The sequence below is a fragment of the Hemicordylus capensis genome, chromosome 2 (assembly GCF_027244095.1).
Source record: "Hemicordylus capensis ecotype Gifberg chromosome 2, rHemCap1.1.pri, whole genome shotgun sequence".
NCBI classification, from domain to species: Eukaryota; Metazoa; Chordata; class Lepidosauria; order Squamata; family Cordylidae; genus Hemicordylus; species Hemicordylus capensis.
The window spans coordinates 293,666,380-293,686,524 of NC_069658.1; the positions used below are offsets into that span (position 1 = coordinate 293,666,380).

At 41.8% G+C, this 20,145-nt stretch overlaps 1 protein-coding gene across 3 annotated transcripts in view; it reads right to left on the reverse strand.

Annotated features, from left to right (window-relative positions):
- Positions 1–751: 751 nt before the first annotated feature.
- RAD18 (RAD18 E3 ubiquitin protein ligase) overlaps positions 752–20,145 on the reverse strand; it is a 204,717-nt gene continuing 185,323 nt past the window's right edge. For all 3 annotated transcript variants that reach the window (XM_053299454.1, XM_053299451.1, XM_053299453.1), the window contains one exon: positions 752–3,985. In XM_053299454.1, coding sequence (XP_053155429.1) covers positions 3,892–3,985 — 94 coding nt within the window. In that variant the 3' untranslated portion in view covers positions 752–3,891. The remainder of the gene's footprint in view (positions 3,986–20,145) is intronic.

Sequence of the window (20,145 nt, forward strand, 5' to 3'; positions counted from 1 at the left end):
AAACCCTGTCTACCTGAAAAAATACCCTAATAAGGGTGGCGAGAGGACATCTGGACATGAATCAGGGCAGAAAGAGGTCATAGTACATCATGGCAATGGTACAGCTCCTCCAAATTCTCTAGGCTCAGCGCTCCAGCATGGCCTGGTTCTGGCCTCCATACATGCTCTCAGGTGCCCTATTGCCACCCCATTAGGGATTCTCTCCCCACCCCCCCGTAGGCTGGGTTCCCTTCTTTGCTTGTAAAGGGGAATCCGTTGAGGATTCCCCTCACCGGATTCCCCTTTACAAGCATGCCCCCTCGAACCACCGATCTGGTTCAACCCAGTTTAGCACTCAGGTTCGAACCAACACTCAAGCCGAACTGGGAGCCGGTTCAACTTGAAGTTCAGCTCAAACCCGAACCACCGCAATCTGTTCTTGCACACTTCTAGCAAAGAGGCAATTTTCAAAGTGGTGGCTCTTTTATATTTAGGAGGAGGAGAGTAACTGTTGCTATTCAGCACAGCATAGCATCCCTCCACTGGCTACTGGTGATGACTCCCTTTTATATTTCCTTTTATATTGTGAGCCCCTTTTGAACAGGGAATTATCTTTTTGCTTTGTAAATTGCTCTGAAAACTGTTTTGAAAAGTGGTATATATTTAAAATAATAATAAATGAAATAGGGAACATATGCTTCAAATTATTTAATAAAAATGAATCACAAGCAGAGAGAAAATATTTTACACCACAGAAGACAAAATAAAGGAGAATTCAAAGCAACAAAATTTATGTTCATGGCATTTTATTAGAAAGTAATTCAACCAGGTGCACATCATATCAAGAAAGGAAGCTAGCAAAGTACTCTAGTGCTAGAATACAAAATGGTATTTTGCCAAATTTAACACAAAACAAAAAGGTACTTTTCACAAAACTGTGAGGGGTGGCCTCGGGAGGATGGTATGTATATAATTAACCACTATGTCTTTACTTTTAAAATTCACAAGGGAGTTGGCAAAATTGTGTACTCTTGTATCATTCCATTAAACATTTTTCTTTTTAAAATCAATATGATTCTCCATTTAACACAAGTTTCTATGGGATTTTATTTTATTTTATTCAAAATATTTATATCCCACCTTTTCACCAAAGGTGACTAAAGACAGCTAACAATAAAAAACAAACACACAATAAAACATTATAATAGCATAAGGCAGATAAAATTAAGATGAAATCTAAACTTAAAAGTCAAGAAACAATCTAAACTGAATTGTTCTCTTCAATTACCACCAAGACAAACATCAGTTTCCCCAAAAAAGCTGAATGAAAAAGCCAGGTTTTATCACAACGTCTGGAGTATAGAGTATGGCCAACTGGGCCTCTGTGGGGAAGGCATTCCACGAGGTTGGTCATCTTTGGTGACATCATCAAAGGCCCTGGCAAGAGCACAAGCACATGGGACAAGTCCTCACATGATGAATGGTCTCAATTTGATCGCAGAATGATGGCAAATTAATGCTACATTTGGCTGACGCTCCACAAGTTATCACTGAGTAGGTTTTTTGTTTTTTTAAAATAAGTTTAGTGCAGTTGCTCATATTAGGTGGTTGTCAGGTCTTGATATGAATGCTTAATAAAATTCTTAAATACCTATAAATAATATCTATGTGGCAGGGATATGCACCAGCACTGAACTTTCAAGGCATGCAGATAGAGGCGTAAGCTCCATCTTGGTGCTACAATTCTGCTCAATCAGCTGCTGACCTATACAAGGCCTACACAGCAGCCAAATGAAGTTGAGGGGGCATGCAGGTAGGTCACAGCAGAATAGATCTCACTGTCACTGAAGTTCTAAGGAAACAAGAATCCATGCAAATGTGGAACAGAGAACCGTAGCTTGTACCTACTGGATCAGTTATCATGATGACCCAGCCTCTGACAAATTAGGGTCATAAATCCAGTTATTTGTTCCCTTCAGGATAACTTGCAGGAGATGGTTTCCTCACCTTGTTATTCAGATGGATTACAATGCTTGTTGGGGTTGTTCAGTTCATATAGAACAGTCCACCTGATCACCATCATGAACACAGAACTGGGTCAGCTTAATCTGTGCATACTCAGATGATCACTTACATGAGAATATAATTCATGTTACTGCCATCCAGGAAGGCAATCTGAATTGGCCCTCAATCAACTAACCTCAAAAGAATCTTGTTGATTTCCAAATGAAATGAAAGTTGTTATAAGCATGTTTTAAACTTAGTCTCATCTTCTGTTTAAAATATATGATTGTATCCTAAAAATGTTAGTCATGACTAAGTACCACCGATATCAATGAGAAATTAGTTAGATTAAAGTCACATTAATCTTGATGGGATTAATCAAGATTAGGAATCTTAACTTTTTAAGGATATAATCCATAGACAGTTATTGAGTTCTCACACTTATTCTTGTTCTAACAAGACCAAATTGATTTTGGTTTTGAAGTATTTCTTATGCTTGTTTTTTCCAAGTCCAAAATACTAGCCCCTAAGAAGACACAGTATTTTCACATAGAGCCACTTCGGACAATATTTTGTCCACCTGGACCACTACACACAATAAGGACATGTGTGCTCCATGAGCGTACATATCTTTCCCCCTTCGCAGCCAATTCAAGTTGCATGGGGGCAGGGGGAGTTAATCCAAACTGCACTTCTACATGTACTTAAACTACTATTTCCAGTGTGTGTTGAACGGAGGTTTGGATGAACCACCCCCAAGTGATTAGGGACAGGAGCTCCTGCATGCTTGGAATGGGGGAAGGAAGTGCACACTCATGGAGTGTACATGCCCTTTTCATATGTGGTGGGCAGGGCAAGCGAAGTACCCTCTGAATCAGCTCAGAGACTATAGAGATCAAAAGATGTTCTGAGGAAAAAAAGAAGCAAATTTTTATAGTTAGGATCTGTGGTTTACTCCAGTCAGGCCTATAAAGTTGGCATTTCTCTTTATAGAATAACTGAACCCTTTAAGAAGGCTACTTTGGAACTATAGTTCTGTTCCACACAAATAAGGAAATCATGGACAAATCATAGGTGTTGCATAACTACATCATCTCAAACCACCCCCCACATTTGACAAAATCTAGTAAAAAGCTAGGAGAAGATGAAAAGTAGGAGGAAAATCTGCTTTGGTAAATAGCACACATTCATACAGTTAAAATGGCATATATATTGTGTGAAGACACTTTTAACAGAAGCTTTAAAAAAAAAGATTTAAAAAAAATCTATGCAGCTGAGATACACTAATTTCAGTGCTTTAAATGGTTATGGTTCTGATCATAGGCACTTTTATTTAGAAGTTATTTCCACTGCTATCATTTAATCCAAGTAAATGCATTTAGTCTTGGGATGTTTATAGTCAGGACTTCAGGAGAAAGAAAGAAAAAACCCCATAGTACAATATGAGCAAAAGCCACTGAGCAAAAGTTCCAGGAGTCCGTTGTTTACATTTTAAGGCTATGCACACAATTGCCGGGAAGATGGGAGGAGAAGGATGCAGCGAATTTACCTTCCCCACAGAGAACCCTTCCTCGATGGCTGGATACACGGATTGCACTCCCACATAATCTGCGCTACATGGAGCAGTGTGGATCTCTGGAGGCCAGGACAATGCATCCTGGCTTCTGGATATCCCGCAATACACCATGTGGTGCATTGAGGGAATCCCCAAACAAGCAGTCCCAACACACACATAATCCTGGCGCCAGGGTTAAGGGCACACTGACTCCCTTAACTGTGGCTAAAGGCCAAGGTTAAAAGTAAGCTTAGGCAGATGGGCAGTGCTGGGATCTGCATGGATCCAGGCACTGCACGTGAACAGCCTAACCCAGGCTGGGCTTAGGCTGCTTGGGTGAATAGCCTTGTTGCCTAATTTTTTCTTCGCTTTCTTCTGGATAGCAATCTGGTGCTTCTAGAGTGTCTTGATTTTTGCTTAGTCATATTCACATCTGGAAAACTGTTTCTGGAAGAAAGAAAGAGAGAAATTATCTTTAAAGGTGACTATAGCGGACGTGTTTTTCCCCTGCAAAGAATTATGAGTCACACCACAGTGAAGATCAGGTTATTTCCCCCCTATCTTCATCTCATCTCATCTAGGTTATAAGCAAAGACTGATTTTTTAAAAGGCAATATTCACACAGCTAAAGGTCAGAAGAAACCACTCAGTTCCTCTAATCTGGCTGCCTATATATGAAATTCAGACAGTTATTACAAAAATCAAGCCCACTTATAGGGGTTTTAGCTAAAGTATGCATGATAGGAGGACATCCAGTTCTGATTTTAATATCCAGTCAGAGGGAACTGAGCAACCCCTCTGCCTCAAAGTGTAATCCCCAAGGAGTTTTTTTAGAGTAGAACGTTCAACTTCTTTATTATATAGTCATAGGTTCCTGTGTTAGAGGGAGAATGTACTGTGGTGTTTCTATTTATTTGGTTCTGGTTATTGTCATGAACAAATGGGCGTGTGTGTGTGTGTGTGTGTGTGTGTGTGTGTGTGTGTGTGTGTGTAAAAAATAAAAAATCCTTCCCAATGAACAGAATTACACAAAGTTCTAGGGATAGAGGCATGCATTGGTTGGGGGGGGGGAGATCGTGAGAAATAGATGTTTGTGTCAAGAAAATTGCTTGCTTAGAGACATGGCTGTGAAATGCCTTTGTGACTGCCTAACTGCCTCCAAGCAATCTGGCCAGTAACTTCTCCTTGATATGTTTATTGCTCTTAAGATGTGCATCAGAATAGCCCGCACCAAGCTCCATTCTTAGCCTGGGCATTTTTTCACACTGGGCTTTTAGCTCACATTTCCTCTGGAATGGAGGATGTACATCTGCCAATCCGCCGTAGTTACCCAGAAGTCCTTGTGACCTATCGAGTAGAACGTCACACACAATTCGGGCAGTGTTCCCTCTAAGGTGTGTGCATGTGTGCACACTCACAAGCTTTTTGATGTCTGCTCAGTTAATATTAGATCCCACTCAGGTTGAATCGAGAAGTCCCCATTCTGAATGCTGATGCACACACACTGCCTTGGTACTGCCACCCAGAACAAAACTAATTCTGCACACAGATCGAAAAAAATTAGAGAGAACACTGGATTCGGGTTTTTCATTGCGCGTGAGAGTGTAGTCTGATTTATATCCAGAGTTTTGCATTGGTTTTTTGGGGCAACTTCGAACTCACAGTAAAGCCTGCTGTGTGAAAAATGCCCTGGAATTCACACCTTTCCATTTTCTTCCTGCCTGCTTCCCTTTTTTCTTGTTTTAATTAATGGTATTGTTTTGGTTTCTTTGGTGGCATGCTGGAGCTACTAGAGGTGAGACCTCTGTGGGGTGACAGACTTTGATATACAACATAGAAGAGGGGTACAAAACAGGAGAGCACTGGAAAGTAGAGGATCAGAGATACTGAACTCCGGAATGACGCAAGGGGAGGAAGCTGAGCCTTCTCAGTTTGCCAAGCTGAGGACCTCCCCTTTTTGGAAGCTGCGTACTCAAAGCATCAACAGCCCTGCAATTGCCCTGGTTTGATATACAAAATGGACTCTGCTTTAATCAATCCCCCCCCCCCATTCTGGTTCTGGGTAGTTGGACTGTGAGCTAAATAATCATAATCATCATCATTAACAATCACTTTTTATTATACACCTTTCTCTATTTCTTCTAAATAAATGCACAAAGGAATTTGGTGTGTGTTTCTTGCATTTCTCTCTACAACAGCCAACACAAATATGGAATCCAAGCGAGGCTGTGCCAGACTCCTAGTGCTTAGGCAGAGCATGGGCAGACTTCCTAGGAGTACCTGGAGAACAACATCATACAGTTATCCCTTGCCAACCGCAGGTTTTGAGTATCTGAGACCAGGAAATTGTGGTAGGTCTCACCAACCACGACCTGAGTATCTGTAGTTTGGTGAGGTTATATTCCAATGGGGTTTGTGTGTGTGTGTGTGTGTGTGTGTGATTTTTGGAGTTCAGGGGGTCATTTTCGGGGATCAGGGATCATTTTGGGGGGTCCCCTTCACTCATCTTACTCCTAGTGATTTGGGGGGATTTCTTCCCTATTTTTACTGTATTTTGTGGCCCTTTCATGACCGGGATTCCCCTAGCCCCCCCATTTGCCATTGATTTCAATGGCTCGTCTACTGCGAATTCAACAACCATGAGGTTTTCCCGGATGGAACCCTCGCGACTGGCAAGGAATAACTGTACACCATAATCAAGATTGACTTGACTTATCATATACTGGATTGGGGAGTTAATAATGGAAAGCATGAGATTATACTGAATGTAAACTACTGTACAATCATTTTTTAGGCCTAAGAGGCAAGGTGGAGTGATGTGGCCAATGCAATCGCCTTTGATATTCTCAATCATAGATCAGAAAAGACAACTGGAGACTGGATCTCCAAAGGGGGATTGGAAAAAAGCAAACTAGTTCCCTAACTGCTTGCCACACCGTTCCAAACATTCATAACAATGTATATGTATTAAAAAAGAAAGCCTTTACACCCACAGATGCTTTACCTCCCATTGTACAGCCCAGATAATGTACAACTTAAATGCTAAAACAGCAAAGTAGCCAAAAACAAACAATCCAAAAACCAGGAACCAAGGTGTAATAAGATCTCACAATTTCATTTTTAAATATCTGAACAGTTAAGAGAACTGTGGAAGGTTGCAGAAATGGACATGTTAACTGTGTTAATGAGGATCAGTGATGGACAAGCACAGATATGGGACTTTACAGATAAATGGTTCCCCTTTTTATATTACATAAATGTAACAGTGGCATGTCATAATATTCAATTCTTAAAGGAATTTATTCTCAGCAAGAAAAGATAATTACATTTACAAAATGTAAAGCTACAGTGAGTTGCGGTGCTGGAATAGATAAAATGAATAAAGCCTAGTATAAGAAAGTTATGAGACAACACTGTGAATACTGTGGAGGAATTTAAAGGATAAAATGATATATTAAGAAAGATGTCCAACAACGTAGTCTCCTACAGAGCTTTTGCTTGAAAATGTGCATTTCAGCTATTTATTTTATGCTCAAAAGTATTTATGATTCCAGCTGAACAGACTTTAAATACAAGTTTAACCAGCAATTTCAGTGATCATAAATATGGGCTAAAAGCATGTTCTGGATTCCAGCTGTAATGAGGCAATAAGCTCAAATTCCCAGCCAATGCACTCCAAGGACAAGAAGGCCTCACCCTTTAAGGACTATGGATTTCTTCCCTATGAACAGGGCAAAGAGGCGCCTTTTAAAGTGCTGGCTCTCTTACATTTAGCAGGGGCAGAACAACTTTCCCTTTTCAGCCCAGCATAATGTCTCTGCAATGGCTTTTGCTGGTGTGGAGGGCGGGGGGGGTAGGGTGAGAGAAAAAGAGAGAGGGAGTTTTAGATTGTGACCCCTTCTGGGGCAGGGAACCATTTCCTTCTACTTTTTGCTACATAAACTGCATTGAGAACTTCTTTATTGAAAAAAGTGTCTGTGTAGTACTCTCTCTCTCTCTCTCTCTCTCTCTCTCTCTCTATTTGTTGTAATAGCAGTAGTGTGTCTAGCCCCCTATTGTGCATTCCGAATGGCAGCAGCTCTTCCAAGATCAGGCAGAAGTCTTTCCAAACCCTGCTAGCAAAAGTACTTTAATAGGTGCAGCCAAGAACAGAATCCTGTGCATGCCAAGCATATGCTCTGTGCTATGAGATGTGGCTTCTTCCTAAAATACAAGGAGCTGCTTTATGAGTCACACACACACACCACACACACACACACACCTGGTCGCTTTAGCAAAGCAGCCACTCTCCAGCGTCAGAGGCAGAGGCCTTTCCCAGACGTGTATTCATCCCTCTTAAGCCCCATTCTTTCAAATGGATGGGCGAGAAGTTTCCATATTCCCTACAGTAGTTTTCTGGGTCCTACAAGTTTTTATACATTTCATAATCAAATCATTCAACTGCTCAGAAGATACTAATAGATGAAAGAGCCACTGAAGTGCAGTCACAGTCATGAAATTACAAGAGAAAGAGGAGCTTGTATTTGGAGAAGTATAGAGGGTTGTAAACTGGGGCTACTCTTTCCCCACTGCCCCTTTCGCCTAGGTAGATAGGCATTTGTGGGTATGAGCCTGCAAACCCAAATTCCAACACTTGATACCTCTTATTGCTTAAGATATGGGAGCAGATTTTGCCCTCAAAGTTCCTCACAGCATTTGTTCTTATATCAACATCATGGAGTAATTTGTTTCCATTTTACCAATAATGAAATGAGGCTCAGAGGGGGAAAGGTGATGTGGGTCCCCCAGATTCAAGCCCAGAATTCTACTCATTGGACAGGAAGAAAATTCCTTCTGCACATTCACAATCCTTCTGAGATATACGCTAAAAGACAATGTCTGTTAAACGTGTGTTTACTCTTGAGCTGACATTTTAAATCTGCAGTGCTGCAAGCCAGTTTCCAGGATTCCAACGTCATGGTTTAGGCATAATCTCAGTTTTACTGTCGAGGGTTACGCAGGCCACCAACAGAACTATGCCAGACTGGATCACATCAAATTAACACATAAAGCGCTAACTATGCATAATCCCAGAAGGAATGCCTTTCTTAGTCAAAGCTAATTCCTAGCACATGGTTACTTCTTCAACTGCATGGCATTCATTAAAACAAGCAACAAAACACTGGCAAACATAGTAATAATCCTTGATCTAAGCATCTAAACAAGCCATTTCTTCAAGTCAGAACTTAAAAATAAGCTTGCCATTGCCATAGTGCTAGATTAATATTTATATACCACTTTTCAACAAAAGTTCCCAAAGCGGTTTACACAGAGAAATAATAAATAAATAAGATGGATCCCTGTCCCCAAAGGACTCACAATCTAAATAACAAACAAACATAAGATAGACACCAGCAACAGTCACTGGAAGTACTGTGCTGGGGGTGGATGGGGCCAGTTACTCTCCCCCTGCTAAATAAAGAGAATCACCATGTTAAAAAGGTGTCTCTTTGCCAAGTTAGCAGGGGACACTCCATGCTGATACTAAGCACACTCCATGTTGATACTAAATAACTACAGCCAAAAGGCGCTCTTACTCCTGGACTTCCAGGCTGAAGTCCAGGGCCGCCACAGCTCTTGGGGACCCCCAAATCCTCTTTAGTCTGTCCCGGGTGGTATGGTTGCCCGGCCGAGCATTATGATGCTTAATTTGCAGGGATGGGGGCCCTCCAAAGGCCTTTAGGTCCAGGCTCCAAAATTACTTAGGTGCACCTCTGACTACAGCAGTCTGCTGTACAGGATGAAGTATTGTTTGGATAAGCATGGCAAGTAATGGAAGTTAAGCTCCAGGCAGACCTCAAAGTAGGGGTGTGCCTGGACTGTTTTCACCAAACTGTGGGTCTGTGAACTGTGGGTTCAGTCGAACTGGTTCAGTGGTGAGAGGCATCTTTCAAAGTAAATGAGGAGGTCCTTCCCGGGTTCTGAAGCTGCCTGGGGGAGCAGCAGCAGCACAGCATCCCTCCAGCAGCCCACATAGAGGCACAGCTCCAACACTCACCCAGTCTCATGCACAGAGGCCAGGTGATTGCCGCCGTTGCATGGGCTGCTGTGGGGAGCACTGCACTGTTTCTCCAGGCAGCTTCAGTACCCAGGAAGGACCTCCTCATTTACTTTGAAAGATGCCTCTCACTGCCCTGTCTCTGTGCCGTGCTCACCCCTCTTGCCCTGACTCCTTTTGTCACTGAACTAGTTTGCTTTGTACCAGATTCAGTTCAATCTTGGACTGGGTCCCTTTCTGAAGGGCGGTCCAGTTAGAGATCAAACTACTCAAATCACCCTGGTTCACAGCAGACTGGTTTGAGAGCAAAACAGTTCTGCACATCCCTACCTCAAAGTGTGCACCAGAATGACTAAAATCTGTGGTAAAGGTAAAGTGTGCAGTCGAGTCAATGTTGACTCCTGGTGACCACAGAGCCCTAAGACAGGAAGGGTTTACCACTGTCATCTCCCACGCAGTATGAGATGATGCCTTTCAGCATCTTCCTATATCACTGCTGCCCAATATAGGTGTTTCCCAGACTATGGGAAACATACCAGTGGAGATTCGAACTGCCAACCTCTGGCTTGCTAGTCAAGTCATTTCCTCACTGTCCCATTAGGTGGCTAAAATCTGTGATGCACATCTTCAAATGATGAAATACCTAGTTGGAGTGTTAATAAAAGTGCAAACCATAGATAAGTGCTTCTCAGCATGATAGCAGCATTACCAGCACATTCATTTTAAGAGTAAGCTAACTGGAACTCAATGGGCCTTGATTCCTAGGAGGCCAGAAGAATGCCTCAGGCCTCCGTGCTCCTCCCTTGTGTGAATTACTCCCTCTCTTGGTACCAATCAGGGCTGCACTTGCAAGCATTTTGAATTGAGTTTCAGCCTCTGGTTACCCTTGGAGTGCTGTATGTGTACCAGACCTGCATCAACCATTTTCAGAAGTCTTCCCACACACACAAAAAGAGAGAGTTCTCTATGTCAATTATGAAAATACCGTAAATATTTTCTGTGAGACAAAAAGCTAGGGGAGGGTGAATGGTCTATTTTCCTCCAAAAACATGGCAACAGGCCTGCATAGCATCAGCCCTCCAGCTGTTGTTGGACTACAACTCCCATCATCCTCAGTGGCAAATGATCAGGAATGAAGTGAGTTGTAGTCCAATAAAATCTGGAGGGCCAAAGTTGTGCAGGCTTGCACTATGGTACACTTCCAAGATTATTTAGGTCAATTTCTCACATCTACCCCATTTAATAAATCGTCAAAATTTGAACAAAAAAGTAGTGTTGCTCATTTCCACTTTTCCTGAGCAAGACCTTTGCAGAAAAGGTAAAATGTCTTGGCCTACAAAAAAGTATCATTCTTAAGTAATAGTCATTTGCTGCCAACTTAAACTGTTCAAGTAAAGTGTGTTATTAATCATGTTTTAATCAGAAACTCTCTTAAAGCAAAAATGAAGAACTGTCTTTAAAGTAAGATGCAATCTTTATGCTATTTACAACAGCCATTCAAATGTAAAGTCTGCATCCCAAGACATGCTGCTTGAGCCAATAGGGAGAGAGGCATGAAAGAACTGTACAAAGTAAATTGATAGATATCTAAGACACAGACACAGACACAGACACACAGCCCTACTATTGTCCCAAGGTTGATGTTTTAAATAAGCAACTTTAAAAAGGTCTACGATCTTGACTGGGACCAAGTTTTCAGAAATCCATTTTCTATTGACCTAAGAATTTGGGTGGAATTTTGTAGCACTAACCAAACTTACCAGAAATTGTGTATCTAAATTCTTGCTTCAAATAAATATTCCAAATGTCTGCGAATAATTTCTCTGTTCTAATAAGCATATTTCTATTGAAACACTTAGCCTTTCCTCTTGTTTGTGAGTCACACTCTTTTTATTAGTGCTGACAAGACAATTCCAAGCAGACATTAGCTGGGATTTTAATTTATTTTACCAAGAAATGCATTCCCCACCTCGGCACATATACGAGCACAAGGACACGCATACAAAACATTGCTGGTGGTTAAAATGAAACACACACAGCTCTCTGATGAGCAGTTCTCATTTGATTGACTTGATTACAAGTGGTGTGGCCTGGAAACCATCAACATATTTTATGCTTTTAGATTTGTTAGTGATTCATTACTAGGAGAGAGGGAAGAACTGCAGATATCAGAAGCAGAGACAGTTGTATAATGTAAGCTAAGAAAAAAGGGAAAGTGATGGCATTAGTATAGTAGGGAAGCATGGAGAGTACCATACTCAAGGGAAGGGGAGGGAGACTAGGGCTCCAGTCTGGAGGAACAGGTAGCCACTCCCCTCTCCCAAATGAGACCTGGTCACTTACATGTATTCCAAACAAGGGTTGCCAGGGAAGAACATCAGGCTCAAATCCTGGCAATCTTAAAGAGGAGGAATTCTCACAATCTGCAGGGTAGATGTTAAGACTGGATCTCTACATTTTTTTGCTGTAAGGGCTTGGCACATAGGTGGAAAGGATGGTTGATGTTAAGGCTTTGTGTGGTTCATGAATATAGAACAAGCAAGTTCAGGGCACATTATTTATTTCCAAAAGTCAAGTCCACATCACATGATTAAAATACTGTCAGAGGAAAGGCATAAAAATTAATGTTTTTTGAAACTGCATGGTCCACATACAAAATATCCAGAAAAATCAAACACAGAACCATTAGTAAACCATTAGGCTGTATGAAATAATTGAAGCTTTAGGAAAATGTTGAAGCCAAACTTTGGAGAGCAATAAATGAAGAGAGACTGTGAAAGAAATAAGATTATATTACCTGGATTTCAAAGGTATAGTCAAAAGCACTTTTAAGTAGCCTGTTTGCTGGTATGTATGTTTATATTCTAGGGATGTGCAAAACGTTTCGGGTACAGAATGATCTGTACCCGAATCAGGCCATTTTGGGGGATTTGTACACAAAGCAAATTGCCCGATTGCTAGATCTGAAAGTTTTGTGTACAAAACAAATTGCCCGAATTTTGGCACCGAAATATTTGTTGTTTCAGATCTCCATTTTTTGTGATCTCATTGTAGTCTCCATTTTGTGTTTGATGTCTATTTGAATTTCCCACCCTTCTGATCAGTGAACAAAAGTTTGGGCTGATCTGCTGACAATTGTCTCCTTGTTCCCGATTGGCTGTTTTGGCTTTTGCCACTCCTGACTGACCCCACATTGGCCAGGGGTCGAAGAAGGTGCAAGAGTGGGAGTTCAAGGAGAGATTTTTCATTCAATCAGATTTAAAGAGGCAGCAGCCACCATTCTGCCTTGTTCTGCCTCATAGGAGAAGAGAGAGAGCTTTTCATTGTCTTGCTTGCTGCCATGCCATGCCATTGCCTATTGCCTTCTGCCTTGCCAGCCTGAGCCCAGCCTGCCCACCCCTGCTGGGTAGTGGCTAGTGTGGCTACTGCATGCCAGCCTGGGAATGGATAATCTCTGCTGCATTGCTTTTTATTTTTTGTTCCTGAGAAGAATTCTTGTTTTCACTCCTTTGAGACTGAGAATCACTGCCTGTCTGTGCCAGCAGCCACCAGCCCCAGCCTCTGTGGCCACTGGCCACCTGGCCAGCCACCCCCTTTCCCCCAGGCTTTCCAGGCTTTTGCCCCAGCCACCCCCACCCCGGCCAAATCTGAAGACTGAAGAAGGAGAAGAAGTCAAGAAGAAGATTGAAGAAGAAAGAGCAGACTTTCTACTCCAGACCAGACCACAGAAGTGGACAACTGGACACACTATGTGGGTCAAGCCCTAAACTGAGTGAATGTACTCCATTTTCTCTCACACACACACCCCTCTGGAATTCTGTATTTTTGGGTTTTTTCCCTGTTTGGAGGGAGGTTTTGTGTTGCAACTGAATTTAAAAAGTTGTGTGTTGTTTAGTTTAGAAGTTTAAACAGGGGTTTTGTGTGGGAGGGATCTCTGTTAGCTAGTACTAGTAGGTGGTTAGAAGGGGAGCATAGCCTCGTGGTTTTGAAAAACAATTCTGTCTTTCCCCCCATTCCAAAACAAACAAACAAATAGAAATAAATATATATCATTTTTAAAAGCCTGTCCTCCAGCCCTCTGTGCCCATGTTAATCTCTCTCTCTCTCTCTCTCTCTCTCTCTCTCTCTCTCTCTCTCTCTCTCTCAGTATTAATATTCTCTACCCAGCAGCCATCAGGCTTTGAGTGGGCAGAAAGGCACAGACTCTAGCCTCCTCCCTGTGCCCATTTACCCCACCCCCAACAGCAGCATTTTGAGGCCATGGCAAAAATTAACCCTAAACCCACTAAATCGTTCGCAGAGCACACATGCACAGGTATACTATGCTTCCCCCTTACATAATCTCAAGTCTAGCTGTATATACGTATATTATGCAATTCAAATGCCTTGGATGGTTTCTTGTTGTGCCTGTATTTTGGAGACCTCATGGATGGGCACATGACAGGTTGTGTGTGTGTGTGGACTTCTTTACAATGAAGATTGGGTTATATTGTGACTTCTATCATCATCTTTATTCAAACTAGATTGCTTGCATCTACAATAAGTTGTGCTGGTACCACGGGCTCCGATCTGTTACAGAAATGTAAAAAAAAAAAACGCGCCAAAAATTGTGGGCCATTGTTATCATCATCCCTCTTTTACTTGTGTAGGTGGGAGAAGGGCCTGTTCCACTGGCAGAATGTTGTTTTGCACACTTCCTTACTTAACCCGCTTTTATGGCTGGGTGCCACAGATGTATGTTGTCTGTGTCTGTATGTTGCTTGTGGATGAAAAATGCTTGGGAGAGGGAAGGCAGGGCACATTTGATGCTCTTGTTGGCCCTAATCTGCTGCATCTGCTATATCTCGCTTGTTTGCTTGCTCGTTGCTGGCTACTGCTGTTGTTACCCTGGACTAGGAGGGGGCAAGTGGGGTAGTGCATTTCATTGTTGTTGTTTCACACTGTTGTGTGTAGATCAGTTGCATTTCTGGGAGGGGGTGGTGAGACACAGTGGATGTGGTGAGTGGCACAGTGGATGTGTGTGACCTTTGGAAACCTTGTTCTTTGCAAAGTTCTGCTGTTGTTGATGTGTGCTGCATGCCCCCTATGGGACAATGGGGACAGACAGTGCCCATTTCTTCCTGTGGGTGCCTCCTAGGAGTGCCACAGTGGGTCGGGCTACCACCTAGATTTGAAAGGAATTGGGCAAAGAGTTTTTAAAGAATTTTTAAAGAATTTCTGAAGTTTGCGCATTATGGGGGCAGAAAAAGGGCTTTGGGGGCAGAAGAGTGGGTCGGGTGGTAGTGCCCTAATGGGTGCCTGCTACCATCCAGATTTCAAAGGAATTGAGCAAACGGGTGATTTTTAAAGAATGTTGTGAATTTTGTGAATTCATTGTGAATTTTGTGAAGTTTGATTCATTGTTTGTCATTGAAAATGAATCCACTTTCATTTGCTACCAGAGAATCTACTCAGAATATCTTAGAAACAACAAAACCCAGAACCTCATGGGCTTGTGGGTATGGGGGTGGTTGGCACCCTATGTGCACTATGCCACCACTCGCTCTGGGACACCCCAGTGCCCCCCAAGTGGAGTTATGGGGCTGCTGAAACCCCCATTATTCCCTATGGGGGAAAAGCTTAAAGATTCGCAAAATTCACAAATTCTTTAAAAATCAGCTATTTGCCCAATTCCTTTGAAATGTGGGTGGTAGCAGGCACCCATTAGGGCACTACTGCCTGACCCACACTTCTGCCCCCCAAATCCCCTTTCTGCCCCGAATCTGCCCCAAATACATGCCAACTTCAGAAATTCTTTTAAAAATCAACCCTTTACCCAATTCCTTTTAAATCTGGGTGATAGCTTCTTTGCACCCATTGGGCACTACCACCTACCACAACCCGGCCTGGGCCACCCTGGTGCCACTCCACCCCCGGGAGTTCTAACTAAGGCTGCTGGAATCTCCATTATTCCCTATGGGAAAAATCTTAAAGACGCATAAACTTCAAAAATCATTTAAAAATCAGCCCGTTGCCCAATTCCTTTGAAATCTGGATGGTAGCTTCCACCCATTGGGCACTACCATCACCACCCTCTTTTGGCCACATGACCCTTTTAAACCTGAATTTATTCAGATTTTGAAAATTCGGGTACAAATCAAATCGGGGTGATTCGGGGAGTCAGATTTGGACTCAAAACAAATCAGAGATATTTTGATATGGGTGCAAATTGAAACAAAAAGTCAATTTGTGCACACCCTTATTATGAATCACTTTCTGTCACACAAGAGAAGAGGCTCCAAATACCACTCTGGCAGTTAAGTGACATCAATTCAGTACTGAATATCCGATGAGTGGATTCCTAATTCCTGCCAGGTTACCTCATGAGGTATGAAGTAACCCTTAGCCAAATTAATTGCTCAACATTTCCTTCAAACCTTCCTTTATTTGCAGGAGCAGCACCAAGAGAGATGACAGCTCTCTGATAGGCTGTTACAAGCCTAGCTCTTCATGTCATCATCACTATGGGTTGGCTCAGTTCCAAAAAGAGTTAATTAGAAGCTCACATGCTCCATAGGAAGCTGTCTTATATCATGCCAGGCCACTGGTCCATCTACCTCAGTACTGCCTACTCTGACTGGTAGTGGTTCTCCAAGGGTTTTCCCCAGTCCTACCTGGAGAAGCCAGGGATTGAATCTGGGGCCTTCTCCGTGCAAACCATGTGCTCTTCCATAGAGTTATTGTTACTGTTAAATTTATATACTGCCATAACCAGAGTTATGGCCTCATCTCCAAAAAATTGGGTTAAAGTTTGGCCATCCCTTTTTCCTGTCAAACTGTTTCCATTTAAGGGTGAGTCCATGAAATTCAGAAAATATTTTTGTGTTAGAACTGGTCTCACCATGAAATAAGGTGCCTGCTTTTCTTGGTTATTTGCTCTGAAATTATAAGTGACTGAGTGTAATGAGTCATTCACCTCACTTCACCAACCCATCAAACCCTTTGAAATCGCTTGAAAACAAAAACTATTGGACTACACAGGTTTTTGGAGACCCTTCTGGGTATAAGTAGGCAGCAGAGAAAGATATTTTTCTAAGTTTTCTTGTAACATTATACTCTTTGTCACTTTTAGAAACATCTGCTCTCTTTAAGGTTTAAATGGAAACTCTGATCCTGGGAACTCTGATTTTCTTGATAATGAATCCAAGGACAGGACAGGAGCTTAGGAAAAAGCCTACCCACCTCCTTGTAGAGGAAGCCATCCACTGGATTCCATGCATTTGAGTTTTCAGACTGATAACATTTGAAGGCTGGCATTTTCTCTTCCAGTACAGCAATCTAAATCAAGTCTCATTCTTGTGTACTGTGTTCCACTCTAGTACAGTGAAGAATCCTACTTTGCTTATAGATGATGTCAATCAAGTTCTGAAAATGGACTAGGCATTCAAGTGTAAAGCAAAAGGAACTAGCAAGCAGTAATCAGAACTTGCAGATGTCTGAATTAGATGGCACTATATGGATTGACATGTTGATGGGGGCAGACTTGAGAAATACAACATGCCAAACATGGGCGTAGTTAAGCCATTAGTTCTTGCTAAAATAGAATTTTTCATTTTCAAAAGGAGTTGCCTAGGGAATCAAGCAACTGGTAGCACCAAATCTGCAATGCAATTGCAAAATTACCAAAGTAATTTTATACCTTATTTTTTAAATAGCTGCCATACCAAGAATGTACACCTCAAACACTGTATCCCCAGAGCCAAAATGGAACTGTAAACATTGTATGAACAGGATAATGATTCAAGGGCTTTTTGGAGAACAGAGCAATGGTAAAAATTGTAGAGCAAACTCAAGATGGTGCCAGAAACAACATATGTGGTTGCTATTTATTCTGGCTCCAAAGAAAGTGATCAGAGGCTTAAATCTGTTTTCCCCATTAAAATATGGTTATTTGGTATTTCAAATAGCTGTGTCTAAATACAGAATCAACAACCAGCATAACTATAACTGAATAACTTGTCCAGCATAAGTTGTCACACCGATCCAGTATCTATTTTGATGGCTTGACCCATGATACATACTCCCTTCCCCAGAGTTTGCATCTTAAGTATTTTTACTCCAGCTTTCCATCCATACAAATCATGAAGGGGGCTATCAATAATTAAAAGCACCATAAAACAAGTAAAATGATAATTTTTATATATTGGAAATACAATTAAAAATACAATAAATACTATGTATACATTCATTGCATTATAAATAAAATATCAATTGACAAAATTCAGAAAGAATCAGCAAAAACTAGAGAAACAAATTACAGGACCAAAAATAATTAGGGGGGAAATCCCATACAGACCCAAAGCATGCATGCTAACACAGCAGCATCTTCACTAGGGTTGCCAACTCTCACTAAAGCTAATCCTGGAGATTCTCCCTCACCCTGATAGTTTTCACAATATCAAGCCATTAGACTCTGCAGGATTGCTTTCGAGTCAACCAGAATGTGATGCTGATTCCTGCAGACTGCAGTTCAGTTCCGAAAGGCTGGCAACCCTAATTCTACCTGCTGTTTAAAAGGCAGAAAGGAAGGGGACTGATAACATATTCTGGAGCAAATTATTCCACAAAACAGGTATAACAACTGAGATGGTTCTATCACATATATTCACTCACTGCAGTTTGACCAGTGATGGGATATATAAAGTAGGCTTCTGTTAAAAAACTAGCCGCATGAGAGAGATGTAATGTAGTTAACAATGACTCTGTCTCAGGAACATACCTGACTGGATGAGGGATAACAAACTGAGACTGAATCCAGACAAGACGGAGGTACTTATTGTGCGGGGTTGTCACTCGGGAAGCGATATTGATCTACCTGTTCTAGATGGGGCCACACTTCCTCAGAAGGAACAGGTACGCAGTTTGGGAGTGCTTCTGGATCCACACCTTTCCCTGGTTCCCCAGGTTGAGGCAGTGGCCAGAAGTGCTTTCTATCAGCTTCGGTTGATACGCCAACTGCATCCGTTTCTTGAAGTTCATGATCTCAAAACAGTAGTACACTTGTTGGTAACCTCCAGACTTGATTAATGCAATGCGCTCTATGTGGGGCTGCCTTTGTATGTAGTCCGGAAACTGAAATTAGTACAAAATGTGGCAGTCAGGTTGGTCTCTGGGTCATCTCGAAGATACCATATTACTCCTTTATTACAGGAGTTGCACTGGCTGCCAATAAGTTTCCGGGCAAAATACAAAGTGCTGGTTATAACCTATGAAGCCCTAAACAGCTTAGGCCCACGGTATTTAAGAGAGCGTCTTCTTCTGCATGATCCCCATCGTCCATTGCGTACATCAGGGGAGGCTCATCTGTGGCTACCTTCATGTCGTCTGGTGGCCACCCAGGGACGGGCCTTCTCTGTTATCACCCTGAGACTTTGGAACGCGCTTCCTGTGGGAATAAGAGTCTCCCCATCGCTAGCAGCTTTTTAAAAGTCTCTAAAGACTTATCTTTTTACCCAGGCCTTTTAGCTTTTTAACTTTGTAATTTTTTAACTTCTGGATTATTTATTGATTTGTTTTAAGCTGTTTTTAATATTTAATTGATTTTAATGTTTTGTTTTTTATTTGTTGTACACCGCCCTGAAACCTTGGGTTAGGGCAGTATAAAAAAGCATTAAATAAATAAATAAATACATACATACATACCTACCTACCTACCTAGCAAGCATAGGAACAGTAGCCTCAGAAAACAAAGAAGTGTGCTGGGTTTTCCCTACTGCTGCAGTAAATGTAGCACTCAAATCTCAGTTCCAGTGATGTTGATCAGAGACTTCACATGTCTGTCATTATTTAAACTTTTATTCCACCCTTCCTCCAAGGAGCTTTGGATGGCAAACATGGTTGTCACTTCTATCTTCTGTATGAAAGGCTGAGACTTGTCCAAGATCTTCCAGTAAGCTTCCATTCCAAATGGAAATCTGAATCTGGGTTTCCCTGGTTCTGATCATTACACCACACTACCTTTCATGGTTCTCAAGACCATGACTACATTTTCATACGAGAGGCAGCTTCAAGCTCTTCCACATGTTTAACCTGGAAGGACTTTCTGGGTGACATATGTGCCTTCAGATGTCAAAGCTGTTCCTTATAAAACTGCATGGTTAAATTACAGGCAGACAGCTACTTACAAATCTAGCACAGGAATACAAACACCAAAGTTTGGGGGTGGAGTTAAGCTTGGGAGAAAAGATTATTGACAAAACAACTGTTTGCTCTGCAAAGGTTGTCATTGCAATGACTAAAAAAAATTGCACCTCAGGCTCAACAAGATCATCTCCAATGTAATTAATTTACACTGAGTGTATTCTACAACACTTGTTGCTAATAGACAGCTGGATTCCATAATTCAGCTCAACAGCTTGAAATCTCATGTAGCATTGGCATGAATGACAGCATTCACCCATCCGGAAAAAACTATTAAAAGTTATTTATGCTAAGTGTATGATGATATAAACAAACATTCCCACAGATAGTGAAGAAAACTACAGCCAACTTTTCATCATCAATTATTTCTGAAAACACTTAAATGCATACC